Source organism: Agrilus planipennis, unplaced genomic scaffold (genome assembly GCF_000699045.2).
Source record: "Agrilus planipennis isolate EAB-ADULT unplaced genomic scaffold, Apla_2.0 scaffold56, whole genome shotgun sequence".
In the NCBI taxonomy this organism is placed as follows: Eukaryota; Metazoa; Arthropoda; class Insecta; order Coleoptera; family Buprestidae; genus Agrilus; species Agrilus planipennis.
In genome coordinates, this window is record NW_020438870.1 from 973502 (window position 1) to 1000599 (window position 27098).

Sequence of the window (27098 nt, forward strand, 5' to 3'; positions counted from 1 at the left end):
TTTATGATCATCAAATTGAGAAAATCTTTCATTGAAATCTGTAATTAACATATCTAATTTTGGTAGAAATATTTTAAAATCCGCTTGTATATTACATTCCTTCATTGCTTCATAGATCTCTTACTTTACATAGTAAAGTAAAATTAATAATATTAATTTAGTATCATAAAATAATTTGGCGGGCCGTATACGGCCCGCGGGCCGCCAGTTGAACAGCCCTGATTTACACGACAACTTTAATCAGAATTGTACTATTCTTAATGAGCATGCATAAGTATTCACTAATCTCGCCAGTTAATTAAAAGTGTCAGTCTGTCAACAAGGCACAATTTGACATAATTCATCTCACTGTTAACTCAAATTCAACTAGGTATGTATTAGTTATGAATGGTTACAACAAGAAAAAAATGAACGGCATTATTAACTGTACTCCACGGCAAATAGTATTAGATACGGATAATTATGCAGATTTAGAAATATCTGGAAATACGTTAGAATTAGCATTATAAATGGAATACTAAACGTTTCCTCTTCGCATAAATCTAAAATACTTATACACATATGTATGTATATACCTACGAAAATGAATGGAGATTATAGTAGATACTCTATACGCATGAGTATGAATCAAGTTAGCACAACACTTTTCAAAAAGAGTGCACAATTTCATGCACTAATGAAAAAATCAATGTCATCTCAACACTACAATGTCATTAATCTAAAGATTAGTTGGACACACACTTTCATTCTTTTCTGTATTGAACCAATTATAATTCCGAATGAAGTGTTACGGTTCAAAAGAACTATTAAGTCCAGACGTTTCGTGGGCAACTGCGGCTGACATCTTCGGTGGTTCTGCGTTATAATACCTCGAAGTCTTAACAATTTAAAATTTTCTAAACTAATACGAAGAATGCTTTAAAAACAAGAATCGATTTTGCAAGAGCAAAACCAAGAAGACTATGTAACGCTTTTTTTACCTACCTACTTACTTCGAAAAATGTTGTTAAAGGTGTATGTTTGGAGCGCGGCGTTGTACGGATGCGAAACATGGACAGTGGGTGCGGCGGAAAAGAAAAAGTTAGAAGCGTTTGAAATGTGGTGTTATAGGCGGATGATGAGGATAACGTGGGTAGAAAAGGTTAGAAATGAAGAGGTATTGGAAAGAATAGGACAACAGAGGACTCTATGGAAGTCAATAAGAAATAAATGATATAGGTTGCTAGGACCCCTTCTCAAGCATAAGGGGCTAGTCAGAGACATATTAGAGGCACAAACAGGAGTTAGGAGGGGTAGAGTTAGACCTAGATTAAATTACTGCTCGCAAATAGTTAAAATTGTGGGACGTTCTAGTTTTAGGGAAATGCGATGATTAACTCAGAATAGGAAAGAGTGGAGTTACGTGTCCAAGCAGTCTTAGGACTGACGACCTTATCACGATGATGTTCTTATCTACTTATTGAGATGGTCTAAATCCTTTTTCACAGTTTTTAAATCACTGCGCATGATTAGAATCTTGCATTTTCCTATATGGATTGCTATGAAATTTTTATGATTTTCTCACACATCCCTCGGATTTCCTCTGACATGCTCATGTAAGGACGCAGCTACTATTACGTTGTCCAAATCGAGAGCTTTCGAGATTTTGTTTCAATAAACATTGCTAAATTACTTAGCCAAGAAAATGTCACTTCCTGGCCCAGGAGTGGTGAAAAGAGCATACGCAGCAAGGGAGGAAATTAGCATGCATTACTTTTCTTGCATTTTGAACTACTTCTGTGGGATTATATACATACTTGTGGTTGGTCATTCAAGGCACTTTGGGTTATATGGAGTTTACTAATATCTACAACGATGTGGTCCACCCTTTGAAAATTTTAAGAAATCCCAAAACAAAAACTGAGAAGAATAGGAAAACTGTAATCTCTCCAATTTGAAACTCATTAAAGTTGTTATTGTCTGCAACGCGTATTGATTCATATAAAGGTATAAAAAGGCAGCCTTCACTATTAATACATTACCTGCATGAGTTTCTGAGAACGTTAATGACGCAAAAAATGTTTCCAAAGGTTATATTTTCTTATAATAACACATAGATTACGTGCAATGACCTATGCCCTGTTAATCAGCATATAAATTAATGATTATTTTCAAGTTATTAGAGGTAGGTAATTGATGTTAAAAAATCACACATCCATGAACGATCTATGTTTATAGGATGTGTCATCATCTTCATTTTTACATACATTATAATGAACAACTTCATGCATTTGATTTAACCTTTCTTGAAATATTAAGTACTAGTTATTCTTCCTTCCAATCAATTTTTAGCAGTACTAGCCGAAGATATTCTTTTAATTTTAACCATTTACCATTAAATTAGTCGTTCTCATAACATCTTTTTTATAATATTTTATCAAACATCTCCTCTATTGATTATCGCAATAAATTTGTTAAAGGTGATCTAGTCTAGCTTTACCTCTACCCCTTTTAACATCTACCAACCCCATCATAATCATTATTATAGGATAGTCAGTGGTCAAGTTCTAGGAATGATTGAACCCTATCCTAGGCTAATCTTAGCATTTCCCTAAGCTAAAACATCCTTAACTATTTGCAAACAGTAATCAAATCTATGTCTACCTCCACTCCGCCTTTTAACTTCTGTTTCTGCTTCTAATAAGTCTTTAACTAAACCCTTCATATCTGAGGAGTTCTACCAACCTATCTCGCCTAACTCTTATTAACTTCCATACTCTTTTTAATACCTATTAATTTCTAACATTCTCTACCCACAGCGTCCTCATCATTCGCTTGTAACACCCCATCTCCAATGCTTCAAACATTTCCTTTTCGCAGCGTGACTGTTCACGTTTCATATCAGTACCTACAGAGTCGAACTTCAAGCGTAGGTACATGTCTAACAATCGTTTCCGAATTTCCAAATTAACTGATCCGGGCAGAAAGGTGATTTCTTTTTGTGAAAAGTCACCCGACCTTGCACTATTCTTTGTTTTACATCTTCAGCGCTTATTCCACCTTGAGTTATCTGACTCCCTAATAATATCGAAAATCGGCGACTTCAAGTGTATAGGGGTCTTTACATTACGCTATCGACTTACAATTTAGCACACGTTTTGTTTAATGGCAAAAAAAACAAAAAAACTCAAAAATTTGCAAACTTATAAAAACTTTTTTTAAATAATTCAAACAAATAGAGAAGAAAACTAATAACTACCTATTTTTGTCCCTTATTATCTACGTCGTCATTGAGATTCAGCTACGAATCAATCTCACACATGTCCGGTATTTTCTTTTACTTCTTACGAAATACTTATATCCTATACCAGTCGTAAGGACGAAGCGTTTAAAATGTCCTACTGCAGAAATACTAATTGACTTACTCCTTTGAAAAACTGACAGATGTCACCGGTGTTATTTCATTCCATATGAGTTGCATGTATTCCGTCACATCCGAAGTAGATTTTTGCAGTTTCATCGTCTGCCGCGGCATACATTACATACGTACCTACATGTACGCACAACAAGCACATACATGCATCTACGTACATAGGTGGGTACTTATAACGCGCCGCGTCGCGACTTCTAGTTTGTATTCCCACAACATAATGATTTATTTTGCGACCGTTTAGTCGCGAACTTGTAACTAATTCCTTAACGAGATGCGGCAACAATCAGGGTTACAAATGCACACATATGGACCCTGCCCTTTCTGTGCAGGTTCACTGACCTCTGTGCCGCTGCTGCGGCTGCCTGCGTTTGTCGCGGATTTACATCTGCGAACCTGCGAATCCAGTTCCTGGCAGTCAAGACACACGCGATACACAGTGGTTTTGGTTTACGGAAAGGGTTGAAACCTTGGATGCGAACTTCCACGAAATCCTCCGTCACTTCCATTTCTCATAAATTCCGCGTGCTATGCTAGCTAAATTTCGTATTAATGACTGGATTCTATGATGGGTTAGGTATTTAGGAACATCGGGATTGTCCAAAAGCTAGTAAAAGGAGATTATCCAACATTGACAAACGTGATTCAAAATGTAAAGTAAACTAAATAAGGAGCTTTAAATCGAAAATCCCGAAAGGATAGTAAATTTAGTAGAAAAATTTACAGTATTAGGAAATGAAGACTCAGGCTGATAGGTCCTCATCGACAATGATCGATTAAATCCTGGACCCCGGCGTATAAATTTGAAACCTAATCATACTAGACAATCACTACAATGAAGTTTAAGGGAAAATCTTGTTGAATAAAGATAAAATAGCAGGCTATACAACCACTGATCTGCCGAAATATGACCAAACGTTTTCTCCTAATTATCTGGGTTTCAAAATGTAATGAGGTTTACTTTCACTGGTCATGGATCATTGTTCCCCCGATATTTTTCAAATATTCACACTTGCATTTTTAATTCTTGCATGCTTTATAAATAATAAAATAGATTCAAACGGATAACTTTAATTGTCAACACAATATGGAGCATAAAAAAGCAATTCAAGAGCAGGGGCTCTTAGACTTTTAATGTTTGATTTGAACCTGTTACATTTAATTGTGTGTATATTTTTTTACCTAAGTGGTCTTGCACTATTTGAAATTATGTCATGATGATGACTAGAATTTTTTTACGTTAAATGTTATGGTCTTCCATTCTAACATAAACAGCATTGGTCCTAAACACGGATTTGAGTTTAATCATGCACTAGAGGCATCGATGATTATGGCAACCGATATAGAGGGCCTCTCAAAAAATAATCATCTCTCTATAAAACAATGCGCAGGTCAGGCAAATCCGATAATTATGGGATTCCACAGTCATAGGTCTAAGTATCCAGGCCAGAAACTCATTTGAAAAATACATGGGATTCCCAGAATCGTTTGTTTCTGCTTGTCAGCTCTATCGCAACGTTTTGTAGAGTTCATTTCTTCTAACCAAGATATGAGAGTTGTCTTAACAGTTACCCCGAGATATTGTTTATACTAATAGGGATCTGTGAGGTTTTGTTTTGTTTTCGTATGTGTCTTATAATTTATTAAATATGATGACGTTTTTCTTTAAAGAAGAATTGAACGTTGTAGGATAGAAATCCCTAGCTAAGTTTGTACCCGAAAACTGTTAGGCTTTCTACTTTCCACTTCCCCTGTTGGTTTTGTCTTAGTTTTGATTATTAATAATGATAAATGTAAACTTCTCTCAATTAAAGAAAAGTTAAGAATTCCACGAACAGTTATTCTCACCTACATTTGTTCCAAGGACCCACAAGTGTGCTGAAGATTCGATATACATGATATGTATTAAAGTCATAATAATCGTTGTAAATGCTATGAATACATGAACGATTCCAGGATTACAATAACCCACATTTGGTTTGTTCTTGTCTCCTTGAGATCCTTCTAAAATTACGACCACTGTGTAGTTGTAACGACGTCATGAACAAACTCTTTCCTGGATCAACGTGCTTTGTTTCGAATTTTTCAGCATTTATATTTTCTTATAATAACACATAGATTACGTGCAATGACCTATGCCCTGTTAATCAGCATATAAATTAATGATTATTTTCAAGTTATTAGAGGTAGGTAATTGATGTTAAAAAATCACACATCCATGAACGATCTATGTTTATAGGATGTGTCATCATNATCCTTCTAAAATTACGACCACTGTGTAGTTGTAACGACGTCATGAACAAACTCTTTCCTGGATCAACGTGCTTTGTTTCGAATTTTTCAGCATTCCGAGAGTTATTGTCCATTAAATTACGTATATATATAAATATACACATATGTGTACCTGTATGTGACTTCCCGTACTTATGTGTACAAGAACGTTATACGTATGTCTTGACAGTGGTATGTTGCGACTCGTAATATCGAAGTTCCCGTGTCAACCCTCGCAAGATTTTATCGTAGTCGATGAACTAATGACTGACTTTGGAAACGGCCAAGCAAGCCAACGAAGAAACGGCTTCTAGCACATACAGGATGGTTATTTTTTGAGGAGATCAGTGAGATTCAAACAGAAGGATTGAATATTATCCATTATTTTCTATCTTCAGTCAATCGTTCTATTCCCATCCAGGGCTATCTTTGCTCATCTTTTTCATGCCTGAGGTGTCTTACCAACTATCTCACCCATTTCTTATTGACTTCCTTAATCCCTTTGTTCTTCTACTGCTTCTAATACTTCCTCATTTCTACCAACAACTCGAAAACTGTTTGTCTATAAGATTTTCTGATAACTTGCTTCTATTTGTACCAACATCAAATTGATGAATGTGTAATCGGACTTTAATGCTTCATGGATCCCACGAAGAATAACCACCCTGTTGAATATTATCCATTATTTCTTATCTTGAGCCAGTCGTTCTATTCCTCGAAAACCAGATAATCTTATCCAGGGCTATCTTTGCTCATCTTCTTCATGCCTGAGGTGTCTTACCAACTATCTCACCCATTTCTTATTGACTTCCTTAATCCTTCTGTTTTTCTACTGTTTCTAATTCTCCCTCGTTTCTACCAACAACTTGAAAACTGTTTGTCTATCAAATTTTCTGATAACTTCCTACTATTTGTTCCAATATCAAATTGATGAATGTGTAATCGGACTTTGATGCTTCACGGATCCTAGCGAAGAATAACCACCCTGTAGATACACGATACACCTCCGACTGTTAAGTTAGGCTAAGTTACGTATATAAGGATGGACGAGGATTACAGCTGCACAGAGATAAGATAAATGTAGGTTATGTGCTTGCGAACTCGTTTGTAACATTGTTATTATGCGACAAGTGCTACTAACCGATGCGATGCCATGCAAGCCGCTCAAGTTGACCTCTGAAACAGCAGTGGGTATTCCATTGTTGTGACACTGGTTTCGAATGTCCACCAGACTCAGACCCATAACCATAGGTAAGATAAAATAAACCAGCAGCGTAAAGTTCATGCGACTATAGAAAATACGACCCGCAGGCCGCATGCGGCCTTTCCTTGATTTATTGGCGACCCGCATAATATGGAATTTTAACGTTAACGCGACACAACAGGAAATGCGTCTGTTATTAGATAATATATCAAATGAAGAATAGTGACATTTTCATTAGAATGATCCCGTAAGTAGGTAACTGTAAAATTTCAAAAATCAGCCGAGATAAGTTGCTAGGACACCTTCTCAGGCATGAAGGGCTGGTTAGAAACATATTAGAAGCAGAAACATGAGCTAAGAGGAGAAGAGGTAGACCTAGATATGAGTACTGTTTATAAAGAGTTAAGGATGTGGGATGTTTTAGTTTTAGGGAAATACGAAGATTAATTTAGGATAGGAAAGACTGGAGGTGCGTGTCCAACCACATTTAGGACTGACATTCTTAATGATGATGATTATGATAGAAATAGAATAAACCTAGTCGTAATTAAACATTGGAGTGGTTTCTAAATTTAATTCATGATACTGAAATATTAAGAACGGAGTCAGACAGGGATGCACACTGTCACCGCTACTTTTTAATCTATACATCGATGACGCGATCAACATCATTGAAGACAGTACAATTGTAGGGATAGATATACAGGGGCAAAAGATTAGTATCCTTAGATTTGCAGATGATATAGCAGTATTAGCATCTAGCAAGGAGGAGTTACAGATAGCTTTAAATAAAATGGAAGCGGTATTGACAAAACAGTACTGTATGAAAATAAATAAAATTAAAACAAAAATACTGGCATGCAAGGGAAGAAAAAGTAGGGAAAGAGCGTTACAAAGATAGGAGACGAAAAATTAGAAGAAGTGACCGATTTTAGGTATCTAGGAAGTCAGATAAGTCAGGACGGAAGGAGTAGTAGGGATATAAAGCAGTGGATAGCGCAGGGTCGAGTCGCCTTCAATAAAAAGAAGTCACTTCTATGCTCGCGAACGGTTAATTTAGAAATTCCGAAAAGGTTGTTAAAGGTGTATGTTTGGAGCGCGCCGCTGTAAAGGAGAAGCGTTCAAAATGCAGTGTTACGGGCGAATGATGAGGACTCCGTGGATACAGAAAAGATAAGAAATGAAGAGAAATTAGAAAAAATAGGAGAACATTGGACTCTGTAGAAGTCAATGAGAAATAGGCGAGTTAGGTTGGTAGGACACCTTCTCAGGCATGAATGTATTGTCAGAGACATATTAAAGGCAGAAACGGGAGTTAGGAAGGGTATAGATAGACCTAGATTAGATTACCGTTCGCAAATAGTTACTGATGTGGGTTGTTCTAGTTTTACTGAAATGCGAAGATTAGCTCAGGATAGAAAAGAGTTGAGGTGCGTGTCCAACCAGATAACAACTGAAATTTCATTACTGAAACAATATCGAGAACCAATTTTTCAGATTGACAATATTTAAATATAACATATACCTAAGTGATAAATATGATTAAATTATTACATTATAGTAGTCCATAGTTATCTTGCCAATACAATCTTTCCAAATTGATCAACTTTTTGTTGCAACTTTTGAAACTGTGTACCTACGGGGTATATCATGAATTTGTATACACAGCATCGAAATGGTGTCCGTCGCATCCACCAAAAATATTTTTTTTAAATATGTTTAGTTTCATTAAATAAAATATAACATAAACATAATTCATATCCATCGAAAGAAATTTAACATTTTCTATTGCGGAAAGTGAAAGAAAAATGATTTTTAGCATACCTACCCCTACCGAAAGTACGATGTTTTTCCCTGATTTCGGAAACGAAATCGCAACATTCTCTCCCGGGAAAGAAATCGTGTTTACTCCTTATTAGCAAAGGATTTTACCATATTTTGCGTGGCTTCCAACCCCGTCTCCCGTTTGGATGAAATTTCTACGCGAAGGATGTTAAAGTACTTTTCTAATAAACACTAAAGAATACGTAATAAATTTCAAATCCAAACGATAATTCAACATTAATCGTTCAAAGTACTTATTGATAATAAAGTTACCGAAGTTAAGAGAGTTAAAAACTAATGACAAGTATATATTATAAAGTGATTTTATAGTCCACTATGCGTTTAATTTAAAAGCAGAGAGCTAGTGATAAGATCCTTGTCTTTGTTAAGAGAGCTTAATCTCCTTTGTTAAATAAACATACTTTCAAAACTATCAAGCGGGTAATTATTTATAATTTCCTNACTATGCGTTTAATTTAAAAGCAGAGAGCTAGTGATAAGATCCTTGTCTTTGTTAAGAGAGCTTAATCTCCTTTGTTAAATAAACATACTTTCAAAACTATCAAGCGGGTAATTATTTATAATTTCCTTTAATAAAGTGAAATTATCTGTATTGATCCTACGACATTCAGTAAGAGTACGTTCTCCATAACCTGGCTCAGCTAAATGCTCTTTGAACCTAACGTGAAAAGAGCGTCTAGTTTGTCTAACGTATTTCTTAATACAGTTTATTCGTAATACTATACAAAAACAATTCCGAAGTAGGTATTTGGATTAGTAGAACTATTACGTACAGGACATCGTAAAGCCGTGCAAGGTACTAGTACCATCTACTTATGTATACTTATGGCGAAAATGTACCAACCCACCCATAAAGCAGCATAATATATCTACACTTGCCGAGTTTCGTTAATAAAACCATTTTGCATGCAACTCGTTCAGTTTCACTCTTTGTTGTTATGAAGGCGTCATTCAAGTTGTTTTACATTGTAACAGGTTGTCGTTGAGTGGCACTTGTCGCGCGTTATAACAACAATAACAGTAACAGGTCTGTACTGAATGTATGAATGTATCTACATAAGCAGGCTTACCAACCTACATTCGATATCGCGAATACCGATTCGGCGGTATAACAATTGCGTGTTATAGACGTAGATTTACTATAAACTTTGTAATTTCGTCATATTTAGATTTAAATAACTATGCATTGATTAATTATCGATTAGAGTGGCGTTAAATTCAAAATTTGTTGGGGTATCTTGCGTTTTTGGCTAGAGCGAGATTTTTCTCGTCTCGGAAAAGCTAGACGAGACTTTTGGAAAATATTATGGGCGATACCGAGACCGCATACAGCACAATCCGAGAGTCTCGTTTTCGGTCTCGTTAAATTCTTTTTATGAAGTTTTTATTAAAAAAATTAAAAAAGGTCTACATAGAGAACAATATATTTTACAAAATATAAAATCTGGTAACGATCATGAAATAATTTATTGTAAATTAAAAAAAAAAAAATGAATAACCGTGTATGAGTTTTCCACATTTTTACTCCAACTTGTTAACTCTTTGTATAGTAACATAACTGTTATCATTAATATTTATCCTTGCTGATTTTGATATTTTAGGTTTAAATGACTTTTTAAAAGATCGATGGGTCATCTTACTCTCGGTTGAGTATATGTGTCTATAAACTAGAGAGTAATTAACGTACTTATATACTATTGAAAGAGTTTTTTTTGGCTCCAAATTTTTTACCTGGAAGATCCTCTTTATTTACTAGAGTAAGAGTGTGTAAAATTAAAAAATATATATACATATAAAAATCAATAAAAAATAGGCGAGATAGGTTGGTAGGACACCTTCTTAGGCATGAAGGTCTAGTCAGAAACATATTAGAGGCAGAAACAGGAGTTAGGGTAGAGGTAGACCTAGATTAGATTACTGTTCGCAAATAGCTAACGATGTGGGCTGTTCTAGATTTGGGGTAATGCGAAGTTTAGCTCAGGATAGGAAAGATTGGAGGTACGTGTCCAACCAGTCTTAAGACTGACGACCCTATGATGATGATGATATAAAAATATTTTTGTATAAAAACGTAATAAATATAGTTTTATTNTAGTTTATATAATATTTATTATCGTTATTTAGAATTAAGCAAGATGAGGCCAGACAACTAATAACGAGACGAGACAGAGAGAGAGAGACAAGACATAATTTTTTGGAAATTGACGAAACCGAGACAAGATTTTCGATATTCTCGCCTACTCTCGTCTCGTCTGAAGCCCTATTTTTGGCAGTATCACCATTGTTAAAACTGTTTCGTGTCAAAGGGAGAGTTGTAAATAAGTGAAACTTTAAAATTTTTAAATTTATCCCAAATGGATAGACCTGGAACTATAAATTGTTAGCGAAATACATACAGAGCAAAATAAAAAAAATTTTAAATATTCTAAACGTTTAATTCCAGTTATTGTTTTGATTAATGGCCATTTTGGTGAATCGACCCGGAATTGATTAATAAACATATTATAATAATTCTGCATACTACTACTTTCAGAAGAAATCAAATCAAATCTTTTACTTCTGCCTTATTTTCATATAGATAAAGACCTTTACAAATTCACAAAGTGAGATACATTTTAATTTTTGACTCCAAAACGTGTAAAATTATGAAACTGGGAGTGTACCTACCACTCATCTGTACCTTACTGCATTTGTGTGCATATATAGAAATCGTTTATATAGGGATAAGGTTTCCATTTTGCATAATAACTGGTAGTGCTGATAGAATCAGAATATAAGAAACTTTACATCAATAGGAATGGAGCAACAATGAGAAATTGGACGATAAAATGTAATGAGATTGCCGGATTACTCACGCACTGGTATTTACTCATAACCGAACAATAGGTACTAATACGGGTAACAACGATCTGAAAAGCTTACGAGTTTTTTCTGGAAAACGAGTTATCTCCGGAATTATCAAACCGTTTTTCCGATTCTGTTGAAATGAACTAAGAAATAAAGTATTTCATTACCTACGAATATACAATAAAATTTGAACCTTATTTATATAGAAGGAAATTCTTCAACATTGTACAAACAGATTTACTTTTAGCCTATCAATTTAAGCTAGAAATGTGCCAATGAAAAGAAAAAATAAAAATAAAAAAGGTATGGGATACCCTAGACAAAAATTTTTAGTCTCTCTCCAGTCTCTCAGGGTCTTTCAGCGTCTCTAAGAGCGTCTCTCACAGTCTTTTACAGTCTCTCAGTTATTGCCTAGGTGTTTTTATGGATCTCTCACAGTCTCTGTATGAGAGACTCCAACGATAGAATTGTTAATTCAGAGATTCGAGTCTCTCACACTGAGACTGAATGAATAAAACTGAAAAATTGAGAGACTCGAGTCTCTCGTAGAAAGACTGGGATCTCTGAAATATGTTGAAATTGAAGAAAATTTTAACCATGTCTATCGAAACACCACTTATTGAGAGTCTCTCGTTCAGAGATTCGAGTCTCTCTTTCAGAGACTGGATACTAAATGAGGATCTCTCTATGAGCGACTCGAGTCTCTTGGTCAGAGAGACGCTAAACAGTTTTTTTAACAGTTTCTCTCAGCGATACTAGAGAAACTCGATGAGAGACGGAGACTCGAGTCTCGCTTTTAGAGACTCTGAGAGACTGAACATTTTTATCTCGGGTAGGCCCGGAATCAGACCCTGACTGGCATCTAATTAATATTGACTGCTAACTGAACTATTGCAAATGCTAGACAAGGGTCTTATTACTAATGAGGGTGTAATTTAGTTGGAGTACTACTTACTTATCTAATTGATTCGAAAACGCGATGGTGCTTATAGTACGTGAAAGACAAGTAAACAAATTAAATTAGTAAGGTCCTCGTCTAGCATTTGATACACTTCAGTCAGCAGCTTATCTCAGTAGATAGAGTTAGATATTTTCTATACCAAGACTGTCCAACCCCAGACCCGCGGGTCACATGTTGCCTACAAACAAATTGTAAATGGTCTGCGTGAACTAATTTCAAAAATTCTCGTCAGTTTGAAAGAAAAGCTTAATACTGCCACAATAAAGTTTATAGTACCTATTACGAAACTAAAATTAAAAGTTTGTTAACTATATTAATAAAAAATTATGTTAACAGCAAAAATAATATTTTTTTTCTGTTTCAGCGCCATTTGACCAGAGTACTGAAATGGAAACATACTACCCTGGTAAGTAAAATGAATATTTTGTGTTTTCCGAAAAATTAAAGGCGATTATTATTTGTCAAATCAACTAAATCTTTTCGTTTCACTCGACTTTTAACTTTAACGAAAACGATTCTTTTTTTTAAATAAATAATCTCTCTTTTCGCTAACTCTTTTTCCTTTCTTTCGTAAAACAATAGTAATATTATTCTTTTCTTGTCTGCCATTAAAAGCACAGTCTTCTGCGGAGCATAAGTGTTTAATTGATTGGATTATCCTTTTTAATTAATAACATAACTTAAATAGAGCATACATTTAGACGATGAAAACAATTAATGCATTTATATTGATCACAAGCGTATACCTAATTAATGTCACTTTATCAATAATTTAAAATGTAATTAATCAATAGTAGCTTGCGTTCAGAATTGCAGTTAACACCTTCCTAACTTTTTAATGATCAATTACTGTAAAAAAAAAACAAACCGATATGTACTAAAAAGGCGTTTATCACGTATTCGAAAAAAACTTGTATGAGAATTAAGTATTTATGTGGTAAAAATTTTGTGCTACAAAATGAATTACTTCATTAAAAATTTCAAAGTGTGGGGTGTAATACGAGACAGGTCTCACGCCAACACCCCCTCAAATAAAAAATTATTAAAATAAGTTTTCGCCACTCTGGATTCATGAATGCTTCAGAATTAGGTCAGAATTCAATTCATCATCATAAGGTCGTCAGTCAGTTGGGCACGCATCTCCACTCATTGCTATCCTGAACTAATCTTCGCATTTCCCTAAAACCAGAACAACCCATATCCTTAACTATTTGCGAATAGTAATCAAATCTAGGTCTACTTCTATCCCTGCTAACTCCCGTTTCTGCCTCTAACATGTCTCTGACTAGACCTTCATGCCTGAGAAGGTGTCTTACCAATCTATCTCACCTATTTTTTATTGAATTCCATGGAGTCCTCTGTTCTCCTATTCTTTCTAATACCTCTTATTTTCTAACCTTCTCTATCCACGGTGTCCTCATTATTCGCCGGTAAGACCACATTTCAAACGCTTCTAACCTTTTATTTTCCGCCGCGCCCACCGTCCATGTTTCGCACCCGTACAGCTCCACGGTCCAAACATACACCTTTAGCAATCGTTTTCGAAATTCTAAATTAATCGTCCACGAGCATAGAAGTAACTTCTTTTTATTGAAGGCGACTCGACCCTGCGCTATCCTCTGCTTTATATCCCTACTACTCCTTCCGTCCTGACTTATCTTACTTCCTAGATACCTAAAATTAGTCACTTCTTCTAATCTTTGGTCTTCTATCGTTATATTCACTTTTTCTCTACTTTTTCTTCCCTTGCAAACCAATATTTTTGTTTTACAATTATTGATGTTCTTACAATACTGTTCTGTCAAAATTGCTAAATATTTTTAATTCGCTTTGGGTCAATCCCTGCACCCTTAACAAGCATTAAAGATACTCGAAGTCGGATGGAATGAGAGCACGAAAATCACTTCTTGACCAAATTGAGAGCACCTAAAGAGCACGTAATTCCTGCGCTTTTTAATTATAGATCTATGAAAAGAAGCGATTTCAAACGGCAACTCCTTACAAACTATGAAAATGATACAAGTTGGGTGGTACCTTTTCGAGCATGAAAATTAAGTATTGACCACTTTTGGTGCAACACTGGTTTCTATAACAGTGTAGCTTCCAAACCTTAAGGGTACCGTTTTGAAACAAATGATAGTACATATGACATTTTAATTGTTGCAAGTAACATGACAGTGACCGACCCCTTAGATATAATTCGAACATTTCTGATTGTTAACAATTAGTAATGTCACTCATGCATGAGGAATGTAGGCACTTTAATCATTTAAACGAAGTTGATGTATATAAACCGAGTCGTTTATCTGATGCTTATACGATGGTAATTATTTTGTCCAAGCTGATAATTAGAGTCGTGCTGATCAGTTAATTACTAAGTTTATTTATAGGTATTAGTTAAGTAATCGCTTACTATCGAGATTTGCTACATCGTTAACGGTAATCAACAGAAGGAGATTAACAATTCTTGCCGGCACGGAAAACTGCCTGTTTCATGTACGCTCTCTTATATTTAATTAAAGTTATTATGGGATCCGTATTTGTATTTCGTTCGGAAAATTCCCATAAAAATACACAATTAACAAGGTACATACGAGTACATTCATTAAAATGATAATATAGGTACCTATACCCACATTACTCTCCCAGATACAAGACAACTAAATCAATTAATAGAACTGCAAATAAGAACTCTGCAAAAATAGAATGTGCAGAATGAGGAGCTATTAAAAACAAATAGGAGAACAAAGGTCACTATCAAGGCCGTAGCTAGAAATATTTTTCTTTTTTGAATAATAAAATTAAAAATTACTTTGCCAGGAATTGCATTAATAAAAACAAAACAAAGTAAATAATGAATTATTACAAATTATTGTAAACAATAGATTAATGATATCAAAGGATTAAGTTTATTCGTCTTTCTTATTTTTTGTGCAAAAATATGAAGTATTTCATTGGTTGGTAAATTAATATCACGGTGTCGACGCTTCTTAGAGTTGAAAATATACGCTCTGGTATGCACGTTATCACTGTAGTAGCAAAAATATTTAATAATAGGAATATATTAGGATAGAAATCTGAATTACACTCTCTCAGAGCTTTAATTGAGCATGATGGACGATTTACTTTGTCTTATATTGACCAATAAGATAAAGCTACACCAATTTTTGAAGTATCTATTCATACTTTGAAAATAATATTAAGGATTTATAATGCTCTTATTTTCCTTAAGTTTATGTTCAGTAATATCTTATCTAGAGTCCTGCAAGTTGAATATGCATTAGGAAAGTTTTGACTATTACCTTTTCGCAGAAAACAGCAATTTTTTCATTCGTACAAAAATTGGAGGGGGGGGGGGGTTATCCCAATAACACCCCCTGTTAGCTACGACTTTTGTCACTATGGAAGTCAATAAGAAATAGTTAAGGATGTGGGATGTTCTAGTTTTAGGTAAATGCGAAGATTAGCTCAAAATAGGAAACAGTGGAGGACTGACGACCTTATGATGATGATGATGATGATGATGTAGGTCTTCGTTAATTAGTCAAACGAGATTATAATAAAGACATGTTTTGGAATCTAGTAATGACCAAAGGAAAAAATGTCGAAAAATAATTTACTCAAACCTTGTAACATATTTTTCTACGCGCTCTCAGAGTACGAGGGTGGATTGATAAGTTTCCGGCCTAACCAAGAGATGACGCCACTAGGCCTACCTTGAGGTGACATTCTATAGTACCATCCTTGGATAGCTTGTAGCTATAGTTTCAGCCCGATCTCCTTGCTAGTGTAGGTTTGACAGCACGCTGAACAAGACGCCTCTGTGGTTTTCGTAAAAATGGAAAAGCAGGAAAATCGTGCTGTCATCAAATACTTTTATTTGAAGGGGTTAACGCCGAAGGAAATTAAAAAAGAGATGGACTCAACACTGGGGACATCCTCCCCGTCATATTCAACCGTTAAGCAGTGGGTTTCCGAGTTTAAAAAGGGTCGTGTGAGCACCTCTGATGGGCCTCGCTCAGGACGCCCCGTTGAGGTCACAACTCCAGATATGATCGAAAAAATTCATCAAATAGTGCTGGGAGACCGCAGATTGAAAGTGCGTGAGATAGCTGAGACCTGTAAGATGTCATATGAACGTGTGCAACATATTTTGCACCAACATTTGCATATGGAAAAGCTCTGTGCAAGATGGGTGCCGCGTTTGCTAACAGTCGACCAAAAATTGATTCGAAAAAACATTTCTACCGCAAATTTGTCATTGTATAAGCGTAATCCAAGCGAATTTTTGCGTCGATTCGTAACCGTTGACGAAACGTGGGTCCACCACTACACTCCTGAAACCAAAGAACAGTCTAAACAGTGGATTGGACCAGGGGAACCAACTCCAAAGAAGGCAAAAACAATTTTTTCGGCGAACAAGGTTATGGCTACTGTTTTTTGGGATGCAAGAGGTATTATATACATTGATTACCTTGCAAAGGGTAATACTATCACTGGTCAATACTACGCAGACTTATTGCAACGTTTGAGCCACGAGGTGAAAATTAAACGACCTCATCTGGCGAAGAAAAAAATCTTGTTTCATCACGATAACGCACCAGCGCACACGTCAATCGTTGCGACGGCTAAAATCAACGATCTAAAGTTTGAATTGATGCCGCACCCTCCTTACTCTCCAGACCTAGCCCCGAGTGACTATTTTCTGTTCCCTAATCTCAAAAAATGGCTTGGCGGTAAGAGATTTGCGGACAATGAAGAAGTAATCGAAGCTGTAAATGGTTATTTTGAGGAGCTTGACGAATCAGTCTATAGAGATGGCATTAATAGACTGGAACACCGCTATGAGAAATGTATCAGCCTTGGAGGAGATTATGTTGAGAAATAAAAAAAAAAAATTTTTAAAAACCTTGTTTTTCTTGGTCAGGCCGGAAACTTATCAATCCACCCTCGTATTTGTTGGCCACTTCATTAATTTTCTCTGGTATAAAAATTCTAGCCACAATAATGAAAAATGTTGTTAATGTTGATTATTTTGCTAATCACTTTGAATCTGTTTATATCGATCAAAATCAGTGTGTATTCCCAGGTATTCCCAATAAGTCTTATTACTTTTAAATCAATTGGGTATATTCAATGAGAGAGAGAGAAGAGGTTAACTGAGAGCTGGTCACGATAGCATTCCTGCTAAATTTGTTTCACGATATGGTAACTTGTTATGATAGTTACTACTTTTGCTTTGATAAATTGATTGAAAAGCTCCTTCCTCATTACTTAAACTCCTTTATTAGTTCACATCAACATGGCATTACCACTAGCAAAACTAGAGTTTCCACCCTAGTTATGCTTAATGACTATATTGTAAAAGCATTGAATGATGATAAACAGGCTGATATTATTTATACTGGATTTAAGTCATCTTTTGATTTAGTTAAACGTACACAGTTATTAATGTAAATAGATACGTATGGTGTTCATTGCTCTATTTTTTTATTGAGTGTAGGGTTTATAGTGTTAACAAGACGTCATTTGATTACATTGTCAAATCTGGAGCACTTCAGTGCTCTCACTGCGGCTCGCTGTTCTTTAAGGTAGTCATCAATGAGATACTTAATGTAGTTGCTAATTCGTATGGCCTGCTATATGACGATGATTTGAAAATTTCTCGTATGATTAGTTCAACATGACCTGAATGAAGTTAATGATTTTTCTAAAACAAATTGTTTTAAATTCAGTATTGACAAGTGCTGTACAATATCTTATTATAGGTCTAATTTACAAGTTTATTGATACTGTTTAGATGACCACCTACTCCAAAGAATCTTTATTGTCAAAGATCTCGGTGTCATGTTTGGCTCAAAGCTAATAAATACTCCAGTACAACTACTTTACAACGTACCTATGGTTATAATGTACCAAATGAAAAGTTTTAACTGTTATTACAAAGCCTAAGTATCATCTATAACGTAGGTGGGCTCCGCGGTCAAAAATATAGTCTGATTTCGCCTCGATTGTTTAAATAGTATTAAAAACCAATGGTACGATTCCGCCTCGAAGAAATACATAGCATGGTTTATAAGCTTTATGTTCAATGTTTAATATTTAGCGTCTATTTTGTATTGTTGCTAATGTGTCCAACACCTTCACCAAATAAAATCTTGCACATGCATCTGGCACAATTAGTTACATTGACACTATTTTTGTGCAAAACTAATTTTTTTAACAGTCTACCTCTCTAATCTCCTTAAATACTGACAATTATCAAGTTTTATCCGTAATTCAATGGAAACTAAACGCCTTTATTTTTCATAATAACTTAAGCAAACTTCTATTTCAACTGCACGAAATAAAGAACGTTAAGGATGTTTGGGAGGTACAATCGGAGACAAGAGTACATAAAATTAGAAATTCGTGATTAATTAGGTTTTGCCGCATATCATGAGGTAAATGAATACTATTTATACTAAAAAAAAAGTATACGGTTTGAGAGAAAATTTGGAATTTGACCAAAAACTTTGAATAAAATAAGAAATAACGATTAATATGGAAAACTGTTAACTGACTTTTGGCAGTGAATATGCCTTGATTTCAACTTCGAAACAAAAAAATATTTAGTTTCAATCTTTGTTAATAATGAGCGTAAAACTTTTTATTATGTTTAAATAATAATTAAACCTTTAAAACTGCATTTATTTCAGACAATTATAAATATTATCATTATATTATCAAGTAAAAACGAGATTTTCAGCTAATTTTTCATTTTTTCCTCGATAACCATTTAGTGAATTTGAATAACCTTACGCTAAAGTGATTCTCCAGAGTTCAAGTTACTTATTATACAAGTTTGAAATTTCTGGTAGCTTGTTTCCTGTTAATAAAAATAAATTGAATCTGTTTGATTAACAAATATCCATAAAATGATGTGTAAAATTACATTTTTTTAAAAATTCAATAACTTTTTAACCGTTTAGTGAATCGATATGTAATTTTTACGGGAGTTTTAGAATTGAATGAGGAACGTCCTTCCAAATTTTTATTTGTCTCGTAGCATTTTGACATACTTCGCAAACATCCTTAAATAATCATTAACGGAGTGTACATGTAATTTTTATGTCATCTTTTTTTTTCTAGTCGCTGATGCTACAGGCTGTTATTACAATTTCCAACATTACGATGAAGGAGATCGAATTATAACAAACGAACCTTGCCTAAATTGTACCTGTCACAACAGGATGCTCATGTGCTACTTGCGAGTTTGTCCATATACCAAAGCGATTGGACAAGACTGCAAAGTAGAAAAACGAGCCGACCAATGTTGTCCTGTCATCACATGTCCTGAAGGTACTTTCAGATTTTTAAAAATCAATCGTTAAAGTGATTGATATGTATATACCTACATATGAGTATATTGAAATTAAATATCTGCAACTTTTTTTTATTTACTTCTAGTTCCTGTACAACTTCTTACCTCAACCGCTTCTCCATCTACGGACGTCGGTCACCTCAATCAATATGGCTGTTTTATCGATAGCCTGTTTTACTCAGATGGAGCCAGAGTACCTTCAGATCCTAATAAACCGTGCGAACTTTGCTACTGCATCCGAAACAAAACAGCTTGCGTAATGCAAGAATGCGAGTTACACATTCAAGGTTGCAGTCCCGTTTACCAAGAAGGAGTATGTTGTCCTGTTAGGTACAATTGCGGTAAGTAACGATTTATTTCATTTTATATTCATACCTGCTCATCAATCAATAATTCCTTTTTATGTCCATGCTTATCGATCAATAATTCCTTGTCTATCACATTACAGAGCATCCTCAGTATAATCTCTTGGAAACGACAAGTACAGAACGCACAACCACAACCGGTCTCATTTTCACCACCACTCTAGCACCAGGAGTGACAGAGTGCATCCATAATGGAGAAGCGTATGCTGACGGTGCTTTGATAGAAGGTATCAAAACGGCTAAACCATGTGAACACTGCTACTGTATGAAGGGTGACATAGTTTGTGCCGTACAAGAGTGCAGTCCCACCCCATTGGAAAAGATTAATTGTACCGCGTTGCCTCCACGAGAGGGACAATGTTGTCCTGACACCTACGACTGTGACAACATAATCGAAGAAGAACTAACCACAATTTCCATTGATTTTACAACCACGATTAAACCAGTCTATATAACCACCCTCAAATCCGAAGAATACACCGAAAAAGAGATACAAGATAATATAATTACCGAAGAGAGAGGCAGTTTCTTGACTACCCTGCCACCACTGGAGAAAGCAACAGCCGAAGAGACTGGAGCAGAGACAACTCAAATTCCTGAAATTGTTTCAGGAATCACTGAAAAGGAAACGGAAGAAGCAGAAACAACTCACGCTCCAGAAACCGCTCCTGAAGCTTCCCATACAGCAGCAGTTTCAGAAGTCGCTCCGGAAGTAACGGAAATTGCTACGGAAGCTATTCATCTCCCTCAGGAAACAGTATCAACAACCGAAACTGAATCAGAAACAACTCACATCTCCGAGACTGCTTCAAAAGAAACGATTGCACCTTCAGAAGAAGTCACAACGCCGCCTCAAGAGGTACCTTCAGGTACAACCAGAGCTCCAGAAGACATACCAGGAGTAACCCAAACTCAAGAAAAACTAAAAACAACTTCGACAACCGAAATAACGCAAGGAACAGAAGCTACTCCAAATGTTACTATTTCGTCAAAGGAAGAGTCCGATGAAGCCCATGGTCTAGAAATTACTCCTTTGCCGGAAGAAGGACCAAAAACAGCAGAGGGTTCAGAAACAACTCCTGTACCGAAGGAAAAGTCCGAGGATACGCAAAGACCAGAAACTACTCCTGTGCCTAAAGAAGAACCAAAGGCAACGGAAAGTTTAGAAAGCACCTCTGTATCTAAAGAGGAGCCAGAAGTAACGCAACATCCAGAAACTACTCCTGCATCTAAAGAAGAGCCAGAAATCACACAAGGTCCAGAAGTCACTCCTGCATCGAAGGAAATGCCAGAAGTAACACAAAGTCCTGAAGCTAGTCCTGCATCTAAAGAACAATCAGAAGTAACTCAACCTATAGAAGCTACTTCTGCGACGAAAGAAATTCCAGAAGTAACGGAAGGTCCAGAAGCTACTTCTGCATCAAAAGGACCAGAGGTAATACAAGGTCCAGAAACTACTTCTGCATCGAAAGAAGTTCCAGAAGTGACGGAAGGTCCAGAAAGTCCAGAAGCTACTCCTGCAATTACAGAAGTACCAGAAATAACGGAAGGTCTAGAAAGTACCCCTGCATCGAAAGAACTTCCCGAAGTAACGGAAATTCAAGAAACTACCCTTGCATCTAAAGGAAGACCGGAGGTTACGCAAGCCGCAGAAATTACTCCTGCCTCTACAAAGGTTCCAGAATTAACAGAAAGTCCGGAAGCTACTCCTGCATCGACAGAAGAGGTAGAAATAACACACGGCCCAGAAACTACTACTGCATCGAAAGGAAAACCAGAGGTAACACAAGGCGCAGAAACTACTACTGCAACGAAAGAAGTTCCTGAAGCAACGCAAGCTCCAGAAGCTACTCCTGCATCGAAAGAAGTCTCAGAAGTAACGGAAGGTGCAGAAAGTACTCCTGTATCGAAAGATGAGGCAGAGATAACACACGGCCCAGAAACTACTCCTGCATCGAAAGGAGAACCAGAGGTAACGCAAGGCGCAGAAGCTACTACTGCAACGAAAGAAGTTCCTGAAGTAACCCAAGCTTCAGAAGCTACTCCTGTATCGAAAGAAATCCCAGTAGTAACAGAAGGTCCAGAAGCTATTCCTACATCTAAAGAAGTTCCAGAAATAACGGAAGGGCCAGAAGCTACTCCTACTTCTAAAGAAGTTCCAGAAGTAACAGAAGGACCAGAAGCTACTCCTACATCTAAAGAAGTTCCAGAAGTAACTGAAGGTCCAGAAGTTACTCTTACATCGAAAAAAGTTCCAGAATTGACGGAAGGTCCAGAAACTACTTCTGCAACGAAATATGTTCCAGAAGTAACACAGAGTTCAGAAGCTGTAACTGTATCAAAAGAAGAGTCAGAAGCAACGGTGGGTGTAGAAGCTACCCCTAGTCCGAAAGAAGCAACAACTAAGTCGTTTGAAACCGAAGGACCTAAACTTGTTTCAGAAGTAACTCCAATTCCAGAAAAAGTTTCACCAGCAGTAACCCCTCAATTTACTGAGAGCGCCGCAGAGTACACAACTGAAGGCAAAGAGACCTCTGTTTCACCAACAATACCTGAAGGCGTCTCAGAAGAACAACCCTCAGAAGTTACAGTCATACCTGAGTCTACTCCAAAACGCCCTGAAATTGCTTCTGCAGTTACCGAGCAACCGCAACACGTATCTAAATCCACTCAAATATCTGAAGTAACTGAAGTTTCAGAAACAGGAACTACGTTACCTCCATCAGGTAAAGAGACAACTAAACCTAGTCAAGAAGTAACTACTGCACCAGAATCATCAGAACAGCCACAATTTGCACAAGAATCTACAAAAGAACCTCAAATCGGCAAAATACCAGAATTTTCCAAAACAACCATTAATGCTGAAGAAAGTGTAACGACAGTTAGTTCTGAAGTTACATCACCTATTACTGGAACTTCTTCTGAACAACCAGAAGTGTCTTCGGGGGCATCTGCTGAGCTTACAACTCAAGGTATAGAAAGCACGTCAAGAATTTTCGGAGAAACTGAAACAGAAAAACCGGTAAGCGTTCCAGAAATCTCAACCGAAGGAATTATGCATATAAAGAAACCAACAACTGGTCAAGAAACTACTGAGGGTGGTAAAGTGACAGAAGCACCACAAATCAAAGAAACAGTCAGTACTAGTCAATCACCTGAACTTGAAGCTACAGAACCAACGGAGGAAGCAAAGGTAACACTGGAAACTAGGGGAGGCGAGGAGAGTGCACCCACTCAAACTACTCAATATCCTTCTAAAGTCAAAGCTCCCAAAGGTGAGCTTGGAATTACCGAACAAACTCCAGAAATTATTCCAACTCATCCACCTGAACCTCAAATAACCACCGTCTCTGAGCCTCAAATAGAAAAAGAAGAGGAAGTTCCTGTCCAAAGTAAACCAGAAAAAGAAAAACCAGAAGAGGGAACGGAAAGTCCTAAACCAGAAGAAATAACTCCCCCTGAAATTGTAAAAGAGGAAGAAACACAAACTCCTTCTCAAACAGAACAACCACCAAAAGAAACACCTTCATTCCCGCAAACTTTAGAAACAGTAAGTGTATTGCCAACTGAATTTGAACAAAAGACTAAACCTACTCCAAGTGAACAATATTTGCCACCTAAAATGGAGGGTACCACAGCTACTCAAACTGCAACGACTACTGCGGGTAAAGAAGAAGCAACGGAAGGTATTCCTACAGAACAAATAACTGAAAAGAAACCACTTGAAGAACATACTGAATCTCCACAACAAATGCAAACCGAGACTTCAATAGCCGCTGTTTCGTCGCCAGCTACTGAAAAAGAAGAAACAACACAAAGTCGAGAGGTAGTTTCAAAAACAACCACAGAAAGTTCAGTTACGGAGAAGACGGATGTATCATCTGAAGTACAATCCTCAACAGAGGGGGTGACTGAACAATATGTTACAAAACCGGAAGAAGAAAAACCTGAAACTGGTGAAACCCAACATCCACAGGAGGAAACTACAAAATCAATCATAGAAGAAAAAACTACATTGAGGCCTGAAATCATAACAACTGGTATCCCCGAAATTTCTGAAACTGAAACGGAAAGAAAATTACCAGAAACTGACACAGAGGAAATACAAACAGAAAAACCAGAAACTGTCACAGAGGAAATACAAACAGAAAAACCAGAAACAGCAACAAAATCACCTGAAAAAGTAGAACAAACAACACCTGCAGTTTCAGAAACGAAACCTGAAGCTGAGACAAAGATTCCAGAAGAAGCAACTAGCGTTGCTTCCACTGAGATTTCCAAAACTGAAACGCCACGAACGCCCGAGTTAGTTACTGAAGAAATTAAATCAGTACGACCCGAAATGGAGACAAAAGCACCCGAAGAAGTAACTCCTACGGCAGCTACTGAAATTCCTGAGACTGAAACACAACACAAATTGTCAGAAACGGTCACAGCGAGACCAGAGGCAGCAACAACTTTCGAAGAACTGCCTTCTACAACTCCCCAGGTTTCTGAAACACAAAAGTCGGTTACAGAGCAAACAAAACCACAAGAACCTGCAGCAGAAACAAAGGTCCCCACAGAAGAAATTTCGACAACACCTAAAGTTGAATCAGAAACAAAATTACCAGAAACGACTATCGGAGAAGAAAAGGTTCAAGAGACAGAGGCTAAACTTCCTGAGGAACCAATATCTACAACTTCTGAAATTTTAACCGAAAAGTTGCCAGAGGCAGAATTAAACCAAACGGAACCTACTATAACCAAGGAAGAAACTAAACATCCTGAGATAGCCACAGAAGCAACAAAACCTCACGAGGCAGAAACAAAAGCTCCCGAAGAATCTACAACGGTTGAATCACTTACAGAACAACCGACGGCTTTAACTGAAACTGAAAAAGAAAAGCAAACAACCATTTCTTCACAAAAAGTCCTAACTAGTCAACCGTCTATAGAAGCGCAAGTAACAGAAGTTAGTCCTGAATATGCAACTTCAAAACCTGAATTGACAACTTTTGGAGCAGAAACTATTGCTCCAAGCACATCAGCGCCAAAAGAAACAGAAGAACCCTCACCTGAAGTACATACCGAGAAAGAAGCTGCAGAAACAGAGCAACCAGCTGAAAAAGAAACTACCGAAAAACCAGCCGAAACTACATTGAGAGTTGAAGATCGTTTTTCTGAAGCTAGTACAGCAAGCGAAGAAGAAAAACCTATCCCAACTGAAACATCTGCAACCACTCAAGGGCCACTGCTAACAGAAACTCAAACATCTACTACATTTAAATCAACTAGTCCTTCACTGAAGGAGACTGAAACCGAAAAAGCGATAGCAACTGAAGAATCAGTGCTTTCTACTACTGTGGAATTCGAAGCTGTTACTCCCGAAATAGTTTCAACACAACCTGCACCTACAACGGAAAAGGCCGTGGAAGTAGCAAGTTCAGAAGGCCCTGTACAAGAATCTGGAATAACTGCAACGCCTTCTGAAAAATCGACCGAGCTTCCTATTAAAAAAGAAACTCCGGAAAAGAAACCTGAAGAAGAAGAACAATTTTCAACAACAGAACAATTAGAAGGCACTGTTACTACTAAGCCAAAGGAAGAAACCCATAAAACAACACAGGAATTTACAACTATGGCTCCTATTTCAGAAACAACACCTTCAGTTGTGGGTGAGGAAACAGAAAAACATATTCCTGAAACACAAACAATTTCATCGGAGGAATACCCCGACCAACAAACAAGTATAACAGAAATGTTCACAAAAAAAGAACAGTATACCACACTTCCCATTGAAACTACACAAAAAACAATCGAAGAATTTACTAAATTACCAGAAAAGGCAGAAGTACCTCAGACACCTGAAAGTTCCGAGAAACCAGAGAGTGTAACTCAACCTCAAGAAGAAATCGCTACAGAACATAAAATACCACAAGAAACCACTCCCACATCGAGAGTAACAGTCACTGAAATACCTAAATTTGAATATAAAACGACTGAGACAATAGAGGGTGAAAATGTTACCGAGATTAGTAAAACACAAGCACCCGAAGCTCCTGCGGAAATAACCAAGCCTACATCAGAGAAGCCTGAAGACTATTCAAGCACAACAACAATTAAGTCAACAGAGGGTGAGGAGAGTACGACACCGGCAGCAGGAGAACTTGCTACATCGCCTCCAACACTGAAGCCTGAACATACAACTCTTTCTAAAGAACAAACTACAGAAATACCTATCTCGTTAACTTCAGGAAAAGAAGGAATTACCACTGAATATGAACAGGAAGCAACAACAGCCCCTGAAAAAGTAACAAAAGAACCAGAAATTAGTACTCCATCCGAATCTGTTACAATTCCAGAAGAACCTTCCATTCTCAATGAAATAGAAGGTCCGCAGGAAGTCCCCGTAGTTCCTTCCCAAGTTGAGGAAGAAGTATCAACCATTAAACCAACTAAAGAAACCAAAACGCCACTTGCAACTGAAACAATTTCGACAGGCCTACCTTCAAGAACGGAAGCAACTACTATCTCAGCCACTGAAGAATCAAGAACAACAATAAAACCGGAAATTTCTAGTGAAACAAGTAAGCCGGAATATCCAACAGAAACAGAACGTGGGGTTCCTGGGGAAGGAGCATGTTTGGTTGATGGTCAAACATATGCAAATAACTCATCAGTGCCTCCTGTAAATCCTTGCCAATTATCTTGCCAATGTATTAGTTCGATATTACAGTGTGACACTTTAGACTGTTCACCGCCACCATCAAATCTTCAAAATTGTATGCCCGTATATCATGGTCCAGATAGCTGTTGTCCAACATATAGCTGTGGTAAGTTAAAGTATAAAA

At 36.7% G+C, this 27098-nt stretch overlaps 1 protein-coding gene across 2 annotated transcripts in view; it reads left to right on the forward strand.

The window, feature by feature from the left end:
- LOC108732663 (mucin-2) overlaps nucleotides 1-27098 on the forward strand; it is an 88643-nt gene that overhangs the window by 58873 nt on the left and 2672 nt on the right. For both annotated transcript variants that reach the window (XM_025976808.1, XM_025976811.1), the window contains exons 4-7: nucleotides 12902-12943; nucleotides 19669-19878; nucleotides 19987-20241; nucleotides 20349-27080. In XM_025976808.1, the coding sequence (XP_025832593.1) occupies nucleotides 12902-12943; nucleotides 19669-19878; nucleotides 19987-20241; nucleotides 20349-27080 (7239 nt within the window). The remainder of the gene's footprint in view (nucleotides 1-12901; nucleotides 12944-19668; nucleotides 19879-19986; nucleotides 20242-20348; nucleotides 27081-27098) is intronic.